Source organism: Cupressus sempervirens, chromosome 5 (assembly GCF_028749045.1).
Source record: "Cupressus sempervirens isolate cs-2001-9-10 chromosome 5, ASM2874904v1, whole genome shotgun sequence".
NCBI classification, from domain to species: Eukaryota; Viridiplantae; Streptophyta; class Pinopsida; order Cupressales; family Cupressaceae; genus Cupressus; species Cupressus sempervirens.
Window position 1 is genome coordinate 258,967,872 of NC_143122.1, and position 22,215 is coordinate 258,990,086.

The 22,215-nt window shown below is 36.2% G+C and overlaps 1 protein-coding gene across 17 annotated transcripts in view; it reads left to right on the forward strand.

Moving 5' to 3' along the window:
- The window catches only part of LOC149555526 (zinc finger CCCH domain-containing protein 55-like), a 127,256-nt gene that overhangs the window by 78,499 nt on the left and 26,542 nt on the right, over nt 1-22,215 (forward strand). For 10 of the 17 annotated variants that reach the window (XR_016364500.1, XR_016364505.1, XR_016364502.1 and 7 more), the window contains exons 4-6: nt 751-1,447; nt 1,632-4,545; nt 4,677-4,796. Coding sequence is in view for 5 of the 17 variants with exons in the window: in XM_089829602.1 (XP_089685728.1) it covers nt 751-1,447; nt 1,632-4,545; nt 4,677-4,706 (3,641 nt within the window). In the remaining 12 variants the exon portion in view is untranslated. Of the gene's footprint in view, nt 1-750; nt 1,448-1,631; nt 4,546-4,676; nt 5,003-5,853; nt 6,057-7,148; nt 7,476-22,215 lie in introns of those variants that run through there. The other 7 variants (XM_089829602.1, XM_089829601.1, XM_089829606.1 and 4 more) reach the window with 4 other exon arrangements.

Here is a 22,215-nt window from a genome sequence, read left to right on the forward strand (position 1 = left end):
AAAATGTTCAAGTACAATGCTTTTTGCTTGATACAATACATAAAGTAATCATACAAATATATAGAATTGAGAGACTCTTTACATCACAACTGAAGGGCTTTTCAATTTCCAAAAACAAGTCTCTTCATATTTCCATATGCATGCCTCTTTGCATGACACATGATACATGTCTCTTGACATAATATTATCTTAAATATTATCACAAATGTCGCTTTCAACTGAAGATGATCAACGGTCATAATGATAATATATCGTAAATATTATCACAGATGTCGCTTTCAGCTGAAGATGATCAACTGTCATAATGATCATATATCTTAAATATTACCACAAATGTCACTTTCAGCTGAAGATGATGAACAGTCATAATGATCATATTTCTATTTCATAAAAGCAGAGATAAAGATCTCTATACCAGCTATAATCTTCAACGTTGGAAGCTTCAGAAAATGTGTGATTCTTCATTTCTTTTTTGTAGAATTGGGTTATGTTCTACCAGAGAGAAATCTCAAGATGTTTTAATTTTTTTCAATAATAGATATCTGAAATTTCGATTATAGAAACTGATATGCTATTTTGCTATTGTAGAGGTTTTGGAATCTTGAGAAAATGTGTAATTCTTTATTTCTTTTTTGTAGAATTGGGTTACGTTCCACCAGAAAAATTCTTAAGATGTTTGAACTTTTTTTTACTAATAGATATCTGAAATTTTGATTATAGAAACTGATATTTTTTATTCTCTGTTTGCAGGAAAACATCTAGAACCTGCATTTGAAGTTCCATGTGTTGAAGATGTGAGTCCTATCCGGCCTTTGTCAAAAGAGCTGCAGCTGTCATTGACAAATGACATTGTAGAGGCCAAAAGTTACCCTATTTTGAAGGAAGACCCACCAATTGCACCCAATAGAATGGCAGAACCTGATGCTATGGTGAGAGCTATGGTGGGTGTGGTGTCAGAAACTGTAGAGTTGGTTGACAATAAAAGTGAAGAGAAACATGGCAGGAATGATATGGAGTGCCAGAAGCTAGAAGTCTCTACTGCTTGTAATCATACTAAAATATTAAATGGTGATCTTCCTTCCCAAAAGACTAGAGATGGGTTTGTTTCATCAAACAATAATATGCCTTTAAAGTCAGATAATTTGAAGAATAATTTTACTTTGGAAACAGATAATGTAAAACCTGATACCTCTTTGGCTCCTGATAATGTGAAATCTGAAATGAGTCTCCATGGAAAGCGGGAAGATGAATCAGAAAAATTTGATAAATATGGGAGACTAATGAGAAGAGGCAACAGTGATAGTGAATCAGATGATATACCTCCTACTGCAAAATTTAGGAGGGATTCTAGTTGGAGTAGAAGTCCATCCCCAGGGTATGATAGATGGAGAAAGAGGAGTTATAGTCGTTCTCCCAGAAGAAAGTCCAGGTGGAGCAGGTCTCACAGGTTTGGCACAAAACTTGGTTTCTGTCTTAGCGTTTATTCTTCCTTTTAGGAAGTATTTAGTGTGAGTTGCTTGGATGATCTTTTAATATGTTTCAGCTGTTTGATTATTATATTTACATTATTTGTTGTGTTTCTTATTTCAGAATCTGTATAGTAATTTATTTATTTATTTTCTTTTTTCCAGCCGCTCTCCCAAACGGCGCAGGAGCAGAAGTAGGACACCACCACATAGCCTCAGGCGAGGGGGGGATTCAAGGTATGAGCGTATGAACAGAGGAAGAGGGACACCTCCACTATGTAATGACTTTGCAAAAGGAAGGTGTTATAGAGGAGCATCTTGTAAGTTTCTTCACCATGATGTTTCTGGTGATAATGCTGGTAGGTGGGCTGGTGGAGGAAGGGTGAGAGGAAGGTTGGAGAACAGACAAGATGTGACAAAATCTACCAGTAGCAGGGATGAATTTTTATCTGGGGAGTTGGAGAAGGCTAACAGCATTTCACCTGAAAGATTCTTTGATGATCGTGACAATCACAATTTTGACGAAAGACAGAACCAAGATTCAAATAAACAATTTGATTTTACACCTGCTCCATGCTACAACTTTTCAAAGGGTAGGTGTTTTAGAGGATCATCATGCAGATATCTTCATTCTGAGACAACTTCTGATACAGGTGGTAGATGGCAAGGTTCTGCAAAAGGAAGAGAGCGGACAGAGAGCAGACAAGACTCCACAAAATCTTTTTCTGGGAGGGATGGTTTTGGTGTTGGAGAAATGGAAAGGGAAGATAATAATTCACCTCATAGATTCCGTGATGATCATTATAGACAAAATTTCAGAGAGAAAAGAAGTGAAGATGTGGACAGGCCTCATATTCGGTCAGTTCCAGCATGTATATATTTTGCCAGAGGGAATTGCCGAAAGGGACCGTCCTGCAGATTTCTTCATGAGGATCATTCTGGTCAGAATGTTGGTGCAAGGGATGTAGAAAAATCCAGTACTCTGGCAGATTTAACAGCGTCTTTTAGTGGCAAGAGGTTTTCAGGTATTGCAGACCTGGACAGGAATAGGGACATTCCATGTGAAAGGACTTCTGATGGTCAGGATAGATGGGAATCATTGAGACACAAGACCCAAGAAGTACATATGCAGAGTACTTCATCTGCAAACACTGCTATAAAATCACAATTATCGTCTACAGGTAGGGAAAAATCTCAAAATCAGAGAGAGGAGTTTCCGACACATTCAGTGCCAAGTGCAGATGCTTCAGCTCTGCATGATAGAAGGGAAAATCTCGAACTTCAATTTTTACAAACAAAACATTCACACTCCAATTCAGCGTCCAGGGAAAATGTTAATGGACAAATCTGCCAGGATGGTTCTAGTGCAGAATCTCTGAGAGCAAAAGTCCACCCTGACAACTCTGTGACAAATGTAGGTCTGCAGCCTTTGCAAACAAGTGATAATAAATTTTATATGGGACACATACGTTCCAATGAAGATTTGCATTTAACTCCCTTGCAGCCCTTTCCTAGGGATTTACCTTCTCATCAGCACCATGCTGTTACGGGATTTTCATTATCGCCGGGGCAGCCTATTGGATATGGAGGTTCATCTCTGAGTCAGCATGATACTTCTCAAGGGAAGCCACCTGCACACTCAAATGTAGAAAAGAGCATCGATCCTCCTCCTCCTGGATATCCAATAAATTCCTCTTATGTTCATCCAGTTTCTGAGATTGCAGGATCTTCAACAGCAAATCTACCCAGCTCTATTGCCACTAACTCCACCATAGTCCCTCAACATCCTGATAATGCTAAATTTGTTCAGAAGGTTGAACATGCTGTAAATTTTCCCAGAGATTTACTTTCTCATCAGCTCCATGCTGTTACAGGATTCCCATTATTATCAGAGCAACCTCTTGGATATGGAGGTTCATCTCTGAGTCAGCATGATGCTTCACAAGGGAAGCCACCTGCACACTTAAATGTAGAAAAGAACATTGATCCTCTTCCTCCTGGATATCCAATAAATTCCTCTTATGTATATCCACATTCGGAAATTGCAGGATCTTCAACAGCAAATCAACCCAGCTCAATTGCTACTAACTCCAACTTAATCCCTCAACGTCCTGATCATGCTAAATTTGTTCAGGAGGTTGAACATGCTGTAAATGTTCCTATTGACTTGGCCACAACCAGTGCAATCCAGAAACCAATATTCTCTCAGACTTCTTTGGAATCAGTATTGCCAAATGTTTCAAGGACTGAACAGGAGATGCAAAGACCCACATCAATACCACTTCCGACTCCTGAAAGTAAATCAGGACAGACTGCATCAACCCCATTTGTGTTATTTGGAGAAAATATTACTAATTTATTATCCCACAGTGTGACTCCATTGACACTAGGCCCCTCCACTGTTGATCACCCTCCTCAAGACATATCTGCTGGAGGAGACCAACATAATCCTCTATCTGACGCTGTTGAGCATTCATCTGTAGCCTGTGGATTCTTGAAGAAAGCTGGATCTCCCAAAGTTCAGGATGTTAAAGGAGGAGTAGTAGAGTCAGATATAACCTCTTTACCAGAGGCTGTGATGTTAAATAAGAATGACCATGTCAAACCTCTTAGTCCTTCCAAGGTTCAGGGTATTGTTGAAGATGATAAATATGAAGATGGTACCATGCACACTACAATGAAAACTGAATCTCATAAAGGGGTAAGTACAGACATGCATGCTTGCATAAATGTATTAGAGAATGGAAGCCCTGCACGTGAAGGGAAAAACTGGAGTCCCGGAGCAACAGGTGCTGCAGATATTGACACAGATCAAACTCATGTACAAGATGAGAGCAAAAAAGCTAAAGAAATAAGAATAATGAAACAATTTAGGGCTGTACTTGCAGAATTTGTAAAAGATGTGCTGAAGCCTACATGGCGAGAAGGTCACATGAGCAAGGAGGCTTTCAAAACAATTGTCAAGAAGGTTGTTGACAAGGTTGCAGGGTCATTACAAAGCCATCAAGTACCAAAGACACAAGAGAGAATTGACCAGTATCTTGCTTCATCTCGTCCAAAGCTGACAAAGCTTGTTCAAGTAAGATTCTTTCCTACATCCTTTTTGCAAGAAGAGCAAACACTATTGCATTTTTTGCTTATGGAAATTCTTTTTAACTTAAGTACTAAGGGTAGCTTGCATGGCAATGAAGAGAAGTTGTTTTCCTGCAGGGTTATGTTGATAAGTATGTGAAGGCTTGAATGACATTGTAGTAGCTAAAGACCACGTAATGTTTCAGCTGTTCATAGAGCTTTTAAAGGCCACTAATTCAGCAGTGGCAGTGCTTGATGGTAAGATGCTGGCTTCTGCAATGTTTTGCTACCTGGAATTCTATGTCTATAGACACATTTATAGGTATAAAGAAGCTGTATTTGTAGAGGCATTTACTAGACCTCATGTGTCTATGTAGTAGCTACAAGGAGGATTTGACATGATGTAATTCGATCAATTTGGGCGTTTCCTTATGTTTGTGAAAATTGAAGTTTTGTGTTTGGCAGATTAGTCTATTTGCAGTATTCTGAATGGGTAAATTTTTAGGTAACAAGAGAGGAAAATGGTTAATTTTCGATGCTATAGAGCTTTTATCTGATTATATTTTCATTGGACAGTGCAAAGGTGACCTGTATTTTGTCATTTGAGAGTATCTACTATCACATATTTCTACCAAGTGATATTACAACCTTATTATGTTATTGTTGTAACCACCTAAATACCTTAAATGTCTCTTATTCCTGATCAGATTAGCTTATGTTCAACTGTAGGTTGGGATGTTTATATTTTTGTTTGGCAAAGTTTTTGAATATAATTTAATTGTCTGCATCTTGAATGGCTCATCAAGTTAATTCTCTCCAATTAATTTGTTGGTTTGGATGACCCTGTTTGTTAATATCCATGTTGGACATCTCATTGTGGATTTGTGTAACACTCTTGATATACCATCATGAAATTAAAGTGGTTTTATGACATCTTTTCATAGGGTATGGGCTGGAATTTTTTGTCATACAGCTGTAGTGACCAAAGTGCTTAATCGCTACCCTGCCGTTTAATTTTCTTCAGTCTTATTATAGTTTGTCTATTGTAAGCCACACTGCTAGAGGATTTATCATGATAGTCATCTAAATGATGTTGGTCAAGTGATGAGCAGTCATGAAATTATGGTTATTGATGTTAATTGCAATGTTTTTACACAACCACTTCATCTTAAATTTCTTGGAGGCTTTTTAAGATATGAAGAATTCTTCTTTTCTTGGCTTCTTCTAACCTAAGAGTTTCTGGAATTTCTACCTATATCATGTCCACTAATTTTATAGTATTTTCATCCAAATTTCCACATTCATTTACTGGCAGATTAACTTCTCCGATGAACTTGATTCAATCATTTCCTTGCAAAATGGCAGCATACAGTGACAATGAATGAAATACAATCCAAGCCTGCCTTCGGATTGTATCTGGTTCTTTTCAAGGATGATTAATTTTGTTTTTCGCTTTTGAATAGGTAATTTGTAAATCATAACTTGGTATATTTGTTAAGGTGAGATTTTAGTAGGAAATGAAGATTTTGATGCCCCATAAGTTAAATCCTTAGTTTTTTTCTTTAAATTAATTGAAGTAATATCAAGACTTCCTTTTTACTTTACAAATTTTATAATAAAGTAAAGTACGCAAATTGCATGCACTTCAATCTTTTTTTCTTAGAATTTTCTTTTGTTTTATCATGTTGGATACTAAATATTCTTTGAAATTTTTATTTGTACCCTTTTGTAACAAGGTGAGCTTTGTTTCCCGATCCTAAGAACAAAGGGCTCTCTCTGAATTTTTCAATTTGATTTCCAAATTGAGCATTGTACCTGGGGCTTTGTTGTACACTGTTGGTTATTTTTTTCCAATTTCTCTTTTTATAATGGTAAAGTGGTCTTCCATAAACTATATTATTTTGAATCTGTTAGCAGGACATTTTCATACATTTTTATGATCACTATCATTAGCATAGTATTGAAATTTGTAGAGAACCTGCAATACTGACAATTTTAAATCTTCCCTGAGAATCCGTGCTTTGACTTGCTGCTGAGTCGGTTGGATTCTGGCATATGTTGATATTTATACATGGTGAGTACTCACTGTGCTGCCCTTTCAGACTCGCCTGACATGGACGGAGCATGTATATCATTGCACCGGTGTGCCATCGCTTGTGGAATACTTAGTGTTTGGCTACATTATTTGCTTCAATGACATCTTATGCAAATTTGAGTCGAGCATCCATTGCTTGTTGTCATTGCCATGGAAATCTGAGCTAGGAATTTCCCTGCCCTCTTTTTGCTACAACTGACTTAGTTGACTGTCCCTACAAATATTTAATGCTGTTGGGGTCAACAGAGGTCAGGGTTGTATTGGCATTACCATCTGTGCTTGTGCTCAACTGGACATGTTAAGAGATATAGCCAAACCTACTATGCACCATTATAAGAATCTTTATTATCCAACAATAATAGACCACTGTATACTATGAGATTTTCTTCCAAGAATGTATTGTATGGTGTTTCCCTTCTGTAAGGGTGAATATTTTATGCTAAGTATATTGGATATTAGGATGTATTTGCACTCAAACATATCAGCTGTTGTGGGGTCTATTGTTTTTTTTGCAGGCTTTGGATTTAGGAGCAGATCCCACATGGTTTGGAGTTTGGGTCAATTTTTAAGGGGAGTCAACTAGGAGCTCATATTTTGGTTTGAGTTCATCTCGAGTCTATTGGGTGCGCTCTGTGAATGGCTGTAGGTGGAAGATGATGTATTTGGAAGCAGAGGTGGAAGCTGATGTGGTTGGACCAAAGCTCAAGTCAAGGCACATAGATTACATGCTATTTCATGCGATGTACAAATTAATAAACAATTTTGTGTAATGATTGATTTTTCATGGTGCCGTATGGATTTTCAATGGTGAATAGCTAAGTTTGGATTGGCGGAAAATATAATTTCACCTGACCATCATACTGGTTAATTGCCCACGACTCTTTCTCAGAGTCTACCTGATAATATATTATATTATACTTCCCATTCAATACTAAAGAATGAAACCTTCCAAAAGAGTGAGACACATACATTTCCTGTAATTGAGACCCACAATTGAGTATTCAAATATTAATATCAACTCATAAACTTCTTCAAAGCATGGCTCTAAAATATCTGGAAGTAATATATTCTCTTGAAGTATATAGTTCTCCAAAACTATAAAATTTTAAAAATTAATAAATTTCTAAACATTTACATTATACTTCCGATGTATTCTACGTTACCTTTATATTCCAGCAATTAATAATTTATTAATTACTTATGAATTCAAGAGCCTGCAATTAAATATAAGCTCTAACCTTTAAATCTAAGTTGCCGAATCAGGAGTAGGAATCGTTACAGGTATGTGGGTAGGACACGCTGATGACAATATCTTTTGGAGGGGTTGTTTACATTTTTGGCATGTTCATCGTATTGTACAAATACATATGTAATGCATGCATGCATACATACATACATACATGTACGCACACGTGCACACATCCATCCATCCATGCATACATAACCATCGCAAATTTCAAAGTTTGGAACATATCATTCTAATTTAAATTCAGGATTCTGTATCAAATGATCAAGTGAGAATCTCATGATAGACAAGTTCAGAGTTTGTTAATCAGTAATCTAGGTCTTAAAAATATCTAAAAGACCAAACTAGAATCATTATACATTTTGGCATTTTAAAATACAAATCCCCGATGTGTACCCATAGGAGGTTCATTTCAGAATCCGATTCCGGTATGTCTCGTACCTGGGATTACCTGAAAAAGTCCCATGATTCAGCTACTTAGCTTTAAAGTTTAAAGTAATTGCTCAATACTTTATTACCACAAGCCATATATATATATATATATAGAGAGAGAGAGAGAGAGAGAGAGAGAGAGAGAGAGAGAGAGAGAGAGAGAGAGAGAGACACACGTACCCAAATGCAGCCAGAACTCTCAGAAAAAATTCATGCATCTGCGAGCCAGATTCTTGGACCTGCAGCTGCGTTCGCACCGGAACTGGTAACTTAGTCTTGAATGAATCCGTAATGAATGTAGACCAAATTCAACAAAATTTGGCAGGCAGGAGCAAAACTGAATTTGCAGGAACTTAGTCTTGAATGAATCCGTAAGGATCATAGACCAAATTCAACAAAATTTGGCAGGCAGGAGCAAAACTGAATCTGCAGGAATTTAATAACATAATTGTCTTGCTCTTTGCATAAACAAGATATTGTTCAAATCTGCTCCATTGGCTTTGGGAGTGGCTTCCTCAGTGAAGACCAAATCTATTTTAGATTTCCAACATTTGCTTGTTTCTTCTAACAAACTTTTATCAGGATTTGGGGCTCTTGTTTCTCCAAAGTGTAAAATGTTTTCTAATTGGAATAAAATATGGTAGAATGAGTCTATAGGTCATTGCAGAGCAACACTTTTTAAATGCTTCCTATTGGCTCCGTTGGGTACTCTTTAGTAGAGAAACCTTGTATGTTTCTTATAAGTTTTCTTGTGATCTTCTCAATGCCTAATTCTATTAAATTAAGTATAATTGGTATTAAATAATTATGAACCCATTTTCCTGAATATCTTACCTTATTATTTTGCATATCAGAATAAAAATGTAGTAAATTGGCATTACACTTCTTATAGTATTAGACTTTTGGTAGGTATACAATTAATATATTAGTTATATTAATAATATAAGTAATAAATATTATGTAAATGATCTATTAATATTACACTTGATAAAAAAACAATTGTACTGCATTTTAATTAATAATTTTATTTTTTAATATATATACAATTCAAAGATGTAACTTTTTGCCAAATCCACAAACTGAAGCTGTGAACCCAAAACTGGGAACTTGGTTGAATTTTCCCACATTGTATTTTTCTTTTAGATTTTTTTCAGCTTTTAGAGTTTTGGATCTTACCAATTTTGTTGAATTTGAAAGTTACCACTTCATGATTATCAGTGCCTACATGATATTTGTCGTATGTATGCTTGAAAGTATAGACATCTAATTTTTACCTATTCGAATATTGAGAGAAACATGAACAAAAATAATAGACGCTAATCAAAAATTTTGAATACAGAATTATGTTATGCTTTTATTTTTGTCACACCCTTCATATACTATAAGTCATGGACGGAAAACTCACGATATTTTTAGCTCTACAAAGATTTTCCACCAAAAACATCTCATGAAAACATGTCATGTTTTTCACAAATGCTCGGTGATTTTGTGGAAAAAACTCAGCTTCAGAAAAAAATTGCAAAATTAAACATTTCCCTACACCCTTCCCATTACTATGTTTTCCTCACATTTAAGTGCCTACATGATATTTGTAGTATGTATGCTTGAAATTCTAGACATCTACTTTTTATCTATCCAATATTGAGAGAAACATGAGCAAAAATAATTTCGATTTCCGGAGCTTCACCCTACGTCAGATGTGGATGCTGATGCGTCCGGAGGTAGAAGCACCGTGGAAGCGTCCAGGAAGTGCATCACAGGGCTGTGAATGCGCTCCCTGTGATGCACTTCCTGGGTGCCTCTGAAGGCATCCCCACGCATCCAAGTACATCCAGGGGCCCAAAAAATTAAAAAAAAATGTTAATTTCGACAGCCATGAAAATCACTCAAACTCGTCGGCACCGACTAGCTTGCTGATTGACCTGCCACGCATTTACTGTTCTCATACATCTTTTAATTGCACCAAAGTTTATTGAAGAATAAGGAATTTTCATGTGAACATGCACTGAATTGGAGGAAATTTTAGACGATTGTGTAATGTAGAAGATGTTTCAAGCTAAATCTCTGCTACTTCGAGCAGTCTTGATTTTTACAGGATCATCTGAGCTTGCTGAGCAAGACAAAGATGCACTTTGCTCAATTTGAGGGTTTTTAGTATTTACTGCAATAAATCCTAAATCCTCAAATTTGAAGCAGCAGCTTAACAATTTAGGTAACCCTTGTCACTGGCTCAGGTTTGACTGCAGTTTTGGAAGGGAGAGGGGGCTAAATGTGCACAATTTTAACCTTTCAAGACTCCTTCAGCCTGCGCTTGCAAATCTGGCTGCAGTTTCTTCCATAACTCTCTGCCATAATCACTTGAGCAGCGTCATTCCGTAGGAACTGAGCAAGCTGTAATCTTCTCCCCTTCATCATCTGGACCAGCATTTAAATTTCCCACCGGAGAAATTCCATTGACATTGTTCTCAAATTGCTCGTAGCTCATGTTTCTTTGCATACATATACATATACATATAGACACATGCACGCACGCGCGCAGACATATCCAAAACCCCCTGAAAAAAATTTGCGCATCCGATTCTTGCACCAACATATGCATCTGCAGCTGAATGGGCAACTTAGGAAATAATAGAAGCTAATCAAATATGGAACACAGAAAAATGTTATGCTTCTATTTTAGTCACACCCTTCGTAATACAAGTGATGGATGGAAAACTCCCGATTTGTGGCTCGTCAAAGTTTTTACACTAAATACTTGTTGTGAAAACATGTCAAGTTTTCCTTAAAAGCTCAGTGCTTTTGTGGCAAAAGACTTGGACTTATATAAAAAATGTAAAACAAAATGAAACATTCCCAACATCAAATTCCATTATTGGGTTTTTCTCAAATTTAACATCTTATGCAACATAACATTGCTGCCTCTCAAACCCATAACCGTCTCCACTCCCAAACCCTAGCTAGTTTGTGGGTTCTCGTCATATATGAAATTTGATTACAATGAGGTGGTCTTGGAGTGGAGACCTGTCGTTCCCTTGCTATAAGACATTTTGACACCAACCTTAAGCAAGAAGAAAATCAATCAATCAGTGAATTAGAAATCTAAGTTACTGGTACAGGTTCAGATACAAGGACGCTGTACGTGGATTTTTGAATTTTTTCATTATGGTTTGTATGTGTTCATGTGTGTGTGTGTGTATGCATTATATTCACAAAAAAGAAAGAGAAATATACGTAATTGTAAAACTAAATCATTTCATAGTATAATGCTTGATCTTTGATCAATGCCAAATGCAAAAGATAAACATTAATAGAGGGTCTGATTGTGATTTTTTAATAGACTGCTGTTTAATTGTGAATAATTACTCCTTGTAAATGGGTCTGACATTTTTTTCTAGAACTGTGATCCAATTTGGATCAAACTGTCATCTTTATGGTTCATGATCAATCACAATTAAATGGCATTTTCAGCTTCTTTGATTGAGAGAAACAAAGGGTCTACCTGTGTCCTCCGTATGGAGAAGACTACTTTTAACATGATGCTAAGACTTAGAGAAAATCACAGTTGATAGTTATTACCAAGGTCACCTGGAGATGGGGAGACTTGGAGTCTCTGGTATTGGTACTGGTACCGGTACAACAATTTTTAAAAAATAAGAGACGGGGGTGCTTGGAGACGGCAATTTTTTATTTTAAAAGTTTAAAGAGTCTAATATAAATACAAAATTTGAAAATAGTGATACTATAAAACTAAAAGACTAAAATAAATAATAATAGCAATGTCACATTAATATAGAGTTAAATATTTTAAAACTCACATAATCACAACATTTTATCTCATTGGTCTTAATTTTTGCATCAAAAACATTAAAATGAGGGCTGAAATATATAAAATTATTTTATATTATATTTTACATTTATATTTTATCAGGAGACTTCACTTTATGGATTAGGAGACTAGGAGACTTCGTCATGAAGTCTCCAACCTTTTTTGAGGTCTCCGGAGGTGCGATAAGTTTCTGAGATTGAGACACAATTTTTAGGGGGAGGACGAGTCTCCCCGCAACCATAGTTATTACCTTAGGTATCAAGTTCTCCCCATGGCCCTTTGAACCGGACAAATTTTAAATGAGTCCTTGGTTTGGTTGTGGTTCCCTTTTGCGATCCACTTGGGTTTGAAGTCAGGCTGGTTGGTTCCTCCCGCCCAAACCTAGGTTGAACCCAGGCAAACCTAGATAGACCGAGTGCAAACCAAGTACAGTTCCACTGAGAAACATTCTATAATTTAGGGCAGAAAGGGATTATTACAGAATTTGAACAAAGATTTTTTAACATTACAAAACAAAATTTGCTGAAATTCAGATATTCATTGCATCAAATCAAATTAGTCCTCAAGATTTCAACCAATGAATTTTTTATATCCAATTGCTGATAATGACCCTTGTCCAATTAATTGGAAGCTCTGTATAGTGATGAATCATATTTTGAATATTAAATGATATCTTCAATAGGTGAAGGGAGTTTCATGCTACTTATATACTATTTTTCAAGTAGGACTTTCATTACAATCAAACAAGCTCTCTGTATAATGAAAAAGTAATAAGTGTTTGCCAAATTGGAAAGCAGGAATGTTATTAGCGCAGTTGATCCCATTGGCGCTGGTACTGTTTGTGAATCAACTAATGCCTTTGATCAGTAAGAAGAAGAAGAAGAAGAATAATTAGATAATCCATTAGATGATTGAAATTTAGTATATGGTTCTAATTGTTGAAAGTCAAAACAATGATACTTGAACTCGATATTCTTTTCATATATATTGGTATTGATAATAGATATGATGCTATGATTGCAAGTTTATTATGCTTTTGTTGTTTTTATGATGCTATGTGGCATTCTAATCTTAATTCATTCTTCTAGGCTGCATACATATGTATATATATGATTTTTACATGTTTTTGTACTAACAAACCCAACCCAGTCGAACCCAAAACTCATTTCAAAATTTTTCTGTACTAGTAAATCGATTCTTTGACCCTGAACTTGAACTTGAACTCGAATCGGTAACTTTGGTTATTATTGGTAAAACAATATTACAAGCTATAAATTGGTTACAAACTAAGAATATTAGAACAAGAAATTGAACAGAAAATTCACTTAAGATAGAGATGAAGAACAAGTCCATACCATTTCTATGATATTAGAGTAGTGAACTACAAACAACATGCTGAATAATTGGAAGCCATTCATAACAATAGATAAATTTCCAAAATTTTAAAAATTCAAAATTCCAAATATATTTTGCTGGGTTTGGGTAGGGTTTACCTGGGTTAGTGCTAGGTTTGGGCAGGCTTCACGCCCAACCTTGTGGTTCCATGGGTCCATCCCTAGCCCTATGGGTTCTAGTGGTTCGAACCAAACGTGAACCCCCACACATATCCATACTAGGTTCACACCCGACCCCAGTTCGAGGGTCCAGGCTGGGAATCCGGTAACTTGGGCAGAAACACACACACATATATATATATATCTATATGTATGTATGTATGTATATTTAGAAAATTGTCTAATCAAGAAAAGTACTCCTAATTTGAAATCTACTCCCACAAGATTGAGCAAGCTTTGCAACTGTATGACTCTCGGTGAGGTGTTCATCGTTTGCAGCCTTGTATAGTGTAGACCCCATGGCTTTTCTTCCTTACTCTACGTGTCCTTCATACTTTTGTTTGATTTATGTGTGGTCTTGGGTGTAACTTATTATTTTTCATTCATCCTTTGTTTTGGTTGAATCTTTTGTGCTCTGCGTGTTGCATTAGGGTTTAAAGTAATATGTCGTTGGAGCAAAGTCCCTTCAACTCCCAGCTTGGTTCGTCCCTGTGCAAGATGGGAGTGTCACAAAATAAATGACAATCCGGATTCAGGGATGGATATTGACACGAATGGTCTGAATAATGATTGCCAAGATGGTTGTGATAAGGCACCACTCAAAAATGATAAAGGAGAAGTTAGGGCTTCATCCAAGGTAGTGCTTTCTGACCAATCTTGTCAGTAATGATTGCCAAGATGGTTGTGATAAGGCACCACTCGAAAATGATAAAGGAGAAGTTAGGGCTTCATACAAGGTAGTGCTTTTAGACCAATCTAGACCTGAATGTCCACCGTCAACAACCTTTAATGGAGTTTTTTTGTAGGAAAGAGGGTGGTTCTAGAGGATCCACAACCAATGGGGATAGATTGGAGGGGAGAGCAACTGAAGATGGAGCTGTTGGAATCTATTGAGATGGTAAGCCTCCCCATGACTTTAGAGCTCTCTCTCTTTTTCTCCTAACAAAGACATGGTTATGGCTATTAGGAAAGAACAAATGCGGTTGAAAAATATCACTATTCTCTTTGTTTGCTTAGATAAGGATTTCTTGTTTTCATGCAATTTTATTGATAATTGGATCGCTAACATTTGGGGAAGTAAATTAGGGATTTAAGTAAGTTTTTGTAGAATGATTAAAAAAGGGCTATTTTTCGTATTTTTAAGTCACATGGAGTGCAGGAAAGAGTCTTAAAAAAGAATTACAGGAATGTGGGTTGGTCTATGTTTAAGGCCTTTCAGTGCTCAGCTAAAGGCAAGGTCAAGCAAGTTGTTGCTTGCTCTTCCCCACATTGGATTGAAATTAAGAACTTGCAACTAGAATTTTTTCCTTCTATTGCACAAATTGTTCAACCACTTGGCTCAGTTTTACAGATTATGGATGCTAGGTGTACTCTACCTCATTTGAATGCTAGGATATTGCTTGCCCTAGCACCTAATATATAATTCCCAGATTTAATATCGATGTAATTAGAAGAAGAAAAAATTGTCTAGGAAGTTTCTTTATTAGGAAATTTAGGGTTGTGTTTTCATTGCAAAAATAATGGTCACAAAAAAAGAGCACCCAACCCTTAGTAACTTGTAGAACCCTAGATTTGATAGTAATGTCAAACCTAATTCTAAAGATGGTGGTGAGTCAGACCAGTCTAAAAAGGATGATTCTAATGTTAATAATTCTTCTAGGGTTGACACATTGGGTGCCAATAAGGATTCTTTAAGGATCCTAATGAAACCCTGTCGAATGATGCAGTAACAGAGACTATTGATAGTGGTAAATATTTCAGTTTGAATAACACTTTGTTTGAAGAAGATATTGAAGTGGTGCCAGCCTTAGGCTCTGGTATCTTCATTTCTCTAACCGATTGTCAACCAAATTCTAGTACTGAAATTGTTAATGCTGAGGTAAATGTAAAATCTTCACTCTCACCTAAGCTTAATACATAACAACTGGCTCCTAACACCATTAATGAAGGGGCTGAGAATATTAATAGGACTTGTAATGGACCCCTGAATAGAGATAAGGAAATAAGTGGGACCCAAAAATCAGTTGTTCAAAAGAACAATGGTAGCACAATAGACTTAATGAATGAGAAGCCATTTATTGAAGTCATTAAGAAAACCTCTTAGAAAAAGAGGAAGATAATTGAGAGACATTCTCTTTCTAATTTTAGGAGGAAATCTGAAAAGGATATGCCTGACTATTTTAATAGACTATACAATAATTCCAAATCCAACAATCGAAATGATACACTTACATAGTTGGACTGTGAGAGGTCTTGAGATGCCTAATAGGAAATATGCGATTAGAAAATGGTGCAACAATCTCAAGCTAAAAGATATTATTTGCCTGCAAGAAATTAAGATTGTGGGTTTCCAAGCTTATAGCATTCCGAAATTTATATGGGACCTATCTATAGGGTTTTACTTTAATTACCCTAGAGGTATAGGTGGCATGGTATTTTAGTTGGACCACAATGGGCTGAAAAGGTTATCTCAAATGGTTCCTCCCCTTGTCACAGAGCCCAGTGGGTTATCTTTGAGTACAATGATATTTCAATTGGGGTATGTATTATCTATTTCCCTAATGATTGTAGGGACCGTGCAACTTTATGGGAATGGTTATCTAATGGCCTACCTAAAGCACAATAGATTTTGGTAGGGGATTTTAATATGGTGGCAAACAAAAAGGTTAAGAGGGGGGGGATAATTCATTGTTGGAAAGGAAATGAACAGTTTTTTGGTCCAATTTCAAGAGGAAGTTTAGAATCGCTGACCCTTTAGCTCTTCAGAAAATGTTTTTCTTTGATATTTGGTTCATATGGTGCAATAACCAATCAGGACATCAAATAATTTACTGTTGATTGGATAGGGTATATATTGAGGATTCCATATTCTCTGTTGAAAGACAAGATGGAAATGCCCCTATTTATGTTACCCCTTCCTCTCTATCAGATCACCACCCAATATATGCTAATGTCTTTATGGACAACTTTCTAGATAACAGGAAAAAGAAAAAAGTTAGTTTTAAATTCAATGCTCCCTTAATGGCGAAGAGAATGATGATGCTATTAGAATGATGACTAGTCTTTATAAACTCTTTAATCAAGAGTTGAATCCTACAGATATGAGGAATACACTAATGGAATCTTGGAGGAAAATGTACCAGCTTATTGGTAAGAAAAAAACCTATTGATAGGACTAAGGAGGAACAAATTCTATAGAGTAACATGAATTCCACTGAAAAAGATCTACAACTTAAGGGTTGTGATCCTCAATTGGAGGAGAGGCTAGTTGGGATTAAATGCCAGTTAAGGAGAATTCAGCAGTATGAGATAAAAGAGCAGCAAACCAGAGCTAGGATGAATTGGATGAAAGATGGAGATAAAGGTTCTAGTATTTTTTTAACGTTATAAGAGCCAAACATAAAAGAGAATTGATTGAGATTACCTAGATTAGTGGAGTCTAACTATTGATCTAAGTTGTATTAAAGACGCCTTTTCTTGCTTCTATAAGGACCTATATACCTCAGAATTTAATGAGAATAACAAATCTAATCTAGAGCAATGCCGCAAGCTTATACTGAAAAAGATTTCAAATAGTGATGCTATGAAGCTTGAAATGCCTATAACTCTTGATGAAATCAAGAATGCAATTCTCTCTCTAGCAAATTATAAGTCACCTGGTCGTGATGGCCTTCCAGTTGAATTTTACAAACATAATGTGGAATTGATTGGCCCTAAGCTCCTAGAATTGTATGAAGATGCCTTCTATCTAGGGTCACTAGGTGTTGACATTAACAGAGGTGTTATTAAATTATTACCAAAGGGTGGTGACAAGTCTCGAGTTAAGAATTAGAGACCCATAACTTTACTGAATTTATATCACCCACTCAAAGAGGTTTCATTAAAGCGGGATTCGTTCTTCAAAACCTTATTACAAGTTGGCAAGCAATGCACTGGGCTAAGAATGATGCTCAAAATGCAATGATGGTTTTGTGAGATTTTGAAAAAGCCTATGACAAAATTGAATGGCCCTTTGTTATGGATATGCCACAAGCTTTTTGGTTTTCCTCATTTTTGCAAATGGATTGACATTTTACTTAAGGATTCCTCTGGTGCCATTGATTTGAATGTGAGCTTACTTACAGTATTGTTCTTCAAAGATCTATAAGGCAAGAATGCCCAATTGCCACTTCTCTATTTGTTATTGCAGCTGATGCCTTCTTCTATATTCTCAGATCTTCTCAGTTAGTAGGACTTCCTGTTAGAGGCATCACCCTTCCTAATTTGGATGAATCACAGGCTTCAATTCTTTTGTGTGGTCTGCGGGGCTAAAGTGGCTCCCCATAAATCATCCATCATTGATTGGGGCCAAATGATATTGTTAAGTATCTGGGAATCCCGTTCTCTATTGATCCATCTCTCAAGGATATGTGGACTTGGCTCCTCTAAAACTGAAAAGAAATATATGAAGTGGCAAACTCACCTTCTCTCCTTGGCAGGCAGAGTGCAAGTGGGTCAAAAAGTTCTATTTGCTCACTATATATACTTCTCTTCAGCATGGTTATTTGCCAATTATCAGACTAATAGCTTGGAAAGGATTCTGAGGGATTTTCTGTGGTCTGATAGGTTGGAGAACAAGAAAAAGCATTGTGTCAAATGGGAGTGATGTTGTTTACCTAAAGAAAAGGGTGGACTGGGTATTAAAGATTTGAAAGCTCAGGGTATGGCATTGGCATATAAATGGATCATACAAGCCCTCTCAGGGGAGGAACCATGGAAAGTTTTGGTCAGAAACAACATCACTAGATCGAGGATCAAAAAAGATAAAATCTGGAACAATGTTCCTCTATGTGATAAAGTATTTGGGAATTTTCAATTAACCATTTTTGGCTTCAAAGTCTTTCAATCCATTTGGAAGGTCTAGTCCCAGCTTAGAAATCTTATCCTATTCAAGGGGCGCAAGTGGTGGTTCTCATACATGTTCTGTTTTGGGTAGATCTATTTGGTGGGGAGTTGAAGTTAATGGTAAACCTCTTGCGTTAACTTAAATTTTTGCTAAAAACTGGTATAAATATGACGTCTCTTGAGTCAAACATATTTCAGTTGACAATAGGTTAGGGTATTGGAATGAAATCTCAGATAAATTTCACATTCCTAATTCTCAGAAGAAAACTTACTCTATTATTGCTAAAGCTGTGGGCAACTTCTTCCCTGGGCATACTATGAATACTTATCAGTTTTTGCAGTCGATTAAATGGAAAGATGACAGTCAGCTTAGTAAGGCTTCTACTAAGCAAATATATAATACGCTCAAGGATAACTTCTATTTTTGACAGGGTGAACCATGGCTAGGGGTTGGGGTGTTCGGTCTCTAGGTGGCAGTTTATCTTTAACTTTTTGTGGCATTCTCCTTGCGAGCCTAAGAAATCTTGCTTTAGATAGTTACTGCTCTTGAGAAAACTTGCTGTTGGTAATACCTTCCTACATGGTTTAGGTAATCCTATTATGTGTGGTGCATGTTCTGTTCCAGAATCTTTTGAGCATCTTTGTTTTGAATGTATCTTTTCCTGTGGTGTCTGGTCCATTTGCTTTGGGTCAATCATTGTTTGGAACAATAGACCTGGTCTTTCTTGGAATGAAATCTTAGCTGGCTTTGTGGAGTCTTTTGATCTTAAAGCAAACATTTCTGGTCCATTTTAATCTGTGAAATTTTATGGTTTCTTTGGAAGGAGCGAAATGGAGAGATTTCTCAAAAGAGAAGGAGACAACTTACTGAGTTTGGATGTAAACTCATACGTTTTCAAGTCATGTCATAGGTTGCTGCTGCTTTAGAAATCTCTAGAGACAGGTTCATGGTTTTGATGTGAGAGGGACACATCTTGATCCACAAGGGGGACTTAGTCTCATGCCAACATTTTTCTATTCACAAGGACATGCTCAATCAGAGAGATTTTGATAATTTGAACCAATTTATCAAAGGTTTAAGTATTGAAGATAGATCTGCTTCTACAAATAAAGATCTCCATGTTCAAACAACACCAGGGCATATGGATTAGGAGGAATGACAGGCTACTATCGGATGTTTGGAAGGACACCATTCTCAAGCTGATTTTGAATCTTTTTGTATTAACAGATAGTATAGACAGTAGGTTACTTGAAGCTGTAATTAAATGTATTCAATAGGTAGCTACTTCAAATTGCAAGTAAATGTTTTCAATAGTTAGCTACTTTGGTCTTACCCAATAGTTTCCTGAGTTTCTTTTGAGGTTGTAAAATTGTAACGTAACTCAGATAACATCTATGTCAGTGGATGTAAGCCGGCTACTTTTACTATGTTAATACAAAATTGTCTAATTAATAAGATGTCACAATTTTCTCAAGGTTGAAGATGAAAAATACACAAAGGACTTCAAAATTTTCTTTAAGGTTTTAGATGATAGATACCTGAAGGACTTAATTATTTTTCCATTTCTTTCATTTCGAACAAACATGAACATTTAGCTGTGGAGCATAAGGATGTTAATCTTAAACAAATTGGAAATAAGTGGATGGTAATCCGGCAACAAATTATAAACAAGTCTTAATTGCATCAGTTTCTGGCAACCACATTCATTTAAGGGACACCAATTAATTTTGAACATACACCTCTTTATTAAGAAGAACTCCCTTTGCAAAAGTTGTGACTCTACATCTCCTTGAAGGCTATATAAGGTAGATTCTCATTCAAAGGGAGGGGGAGAAAAAGTAGGCAGAGAAATCAGATCGTAATTAAGGTAGAAACATAAAAAAATTTAGAAAGTGTACCTCTTTATGAAGAGAGATATTCACAGTAACTGAGTAAAGGTTGTCACTTTATGTCTCCCTTGAGGTTTATAAAAAAACACCTTCTCTTTGAGGAAAGGATGGAGGAAGGAAGAAATAATAAAGCATAGTAATTAAGGATGGATTAATGGAAAAATTATGGAGCAGGGAAAAAAGTGACTCAAATTTTTTCCTGCAAGGATGAAGTCAATAGATACACAAAGGAATTAAGTATTCCACAATATTCATTCCTTCTAAACAAAGGGCTTCTTTATATGAACATCAAGTAGTTAAGGATGTTAATAAAAAATCAGTTATAAACAAGCCTTCATGGCATCTATAACAGGCAGCCACATTTTAATAAGGGATACAAATTAATTTAGAAAAGACACCTATTTGTTAAGAAGGATGTCCATTGCAAAAGTTTACTCTGTGCCAACACTTGAAGGCTATGTAAGGTGGATTTTCATTTGAAGGGAGGGGAGAAAAAGGGCATTGAAATCAGGCTGGAATTAAGGTAGGAACAACATTTAATTTAGAAAGGACCTCTCTTAATGAAGAGATATATTCTTAGTTAAGGTCGTGACTCTATGTCTCTATTGAGGGTTGTAAAGGAGGACCTCCTCTTTTAGGAAAGATGGAGGAAGGAAGAAAGAATAGAGCATAGGAATTAAGGGTCAATGGAAAAAGAAAGGAGTTGAAAGTGGCTCCCTGAAAGGGCAGCAATGTTGAAGGGTTGTGACTTTTTCGAAGGGTGTTAATTATGAAAGATTTTGATTCTCTGAAGAGGCAGAGATAATGAAGGGTTGTGATTTTTGCAAAGGATGGTAATTGTGAAAGGTTGTGACAATTGTAAAGGACAGACATGATGAAGAGGTGCGACTCTCCCTTACATTAGAAGATATAAATGGTAGATGGTTTCATTTGAGGAGGAAATCCAAGGGAGAAGGATTTGGGGAATGATATTTATAATTTGTTCCCAAAGGCAACAATAAAAAGTGGCAACCCTTTCACCAATAAAGGATAAATCATTCCACACATTCAAGGGTTACTTATCTATCATCACTCACCAATACATAAGCGCTCTATGAATTCCACATTCATTAATCATCACTTTTCCCTTTATGAATTCCACATTAATTCAAATATCATTTACTAACATATCAGAGCAAAGATCAATTGGGTATCAAGCATACATATCAGCAATCAATTCTTCCATCAACTCTGCCAGTCTATATTAATCATATAAAACATTGAATGGATGAAGATCAGATCTGATATATGAAACCACATTAAGAAAATAGCAGGCCTGTGAACTAACAAGTATTGTGATATGCAAAGTAATGTTTTTGTCTAATATGTATTCTCATATGTATTTTGATATGGTTCGCAATGAGAATTACAAATCTATCTAAATGCTTAAATTATTGATTTAAATTAGCTGCTCTCTTACAAACAATCACTTATGGGTTAGTAAGGAGGCATCATTCATTGGGAGAGCAGATATGGATTCCCCCTCTAAGTAGTCCACCTAATATTGGATGGAGAAGAGATTTCTGCCACTTTGTCAAGGAGTGTTATATCACGCCCTTGTGCTTAGTTGCAGCGAATGTTCTGAGTATCATATCATTCATTCCTCTCTAACCCCTATGATGTTTGGCTGTTGGAAGTGAAACTGAAATATAGAAGCAATCATGTATGGGTTCGTAAGGAGACATGATTGGGAGAGAAGATACAAGTTGCCC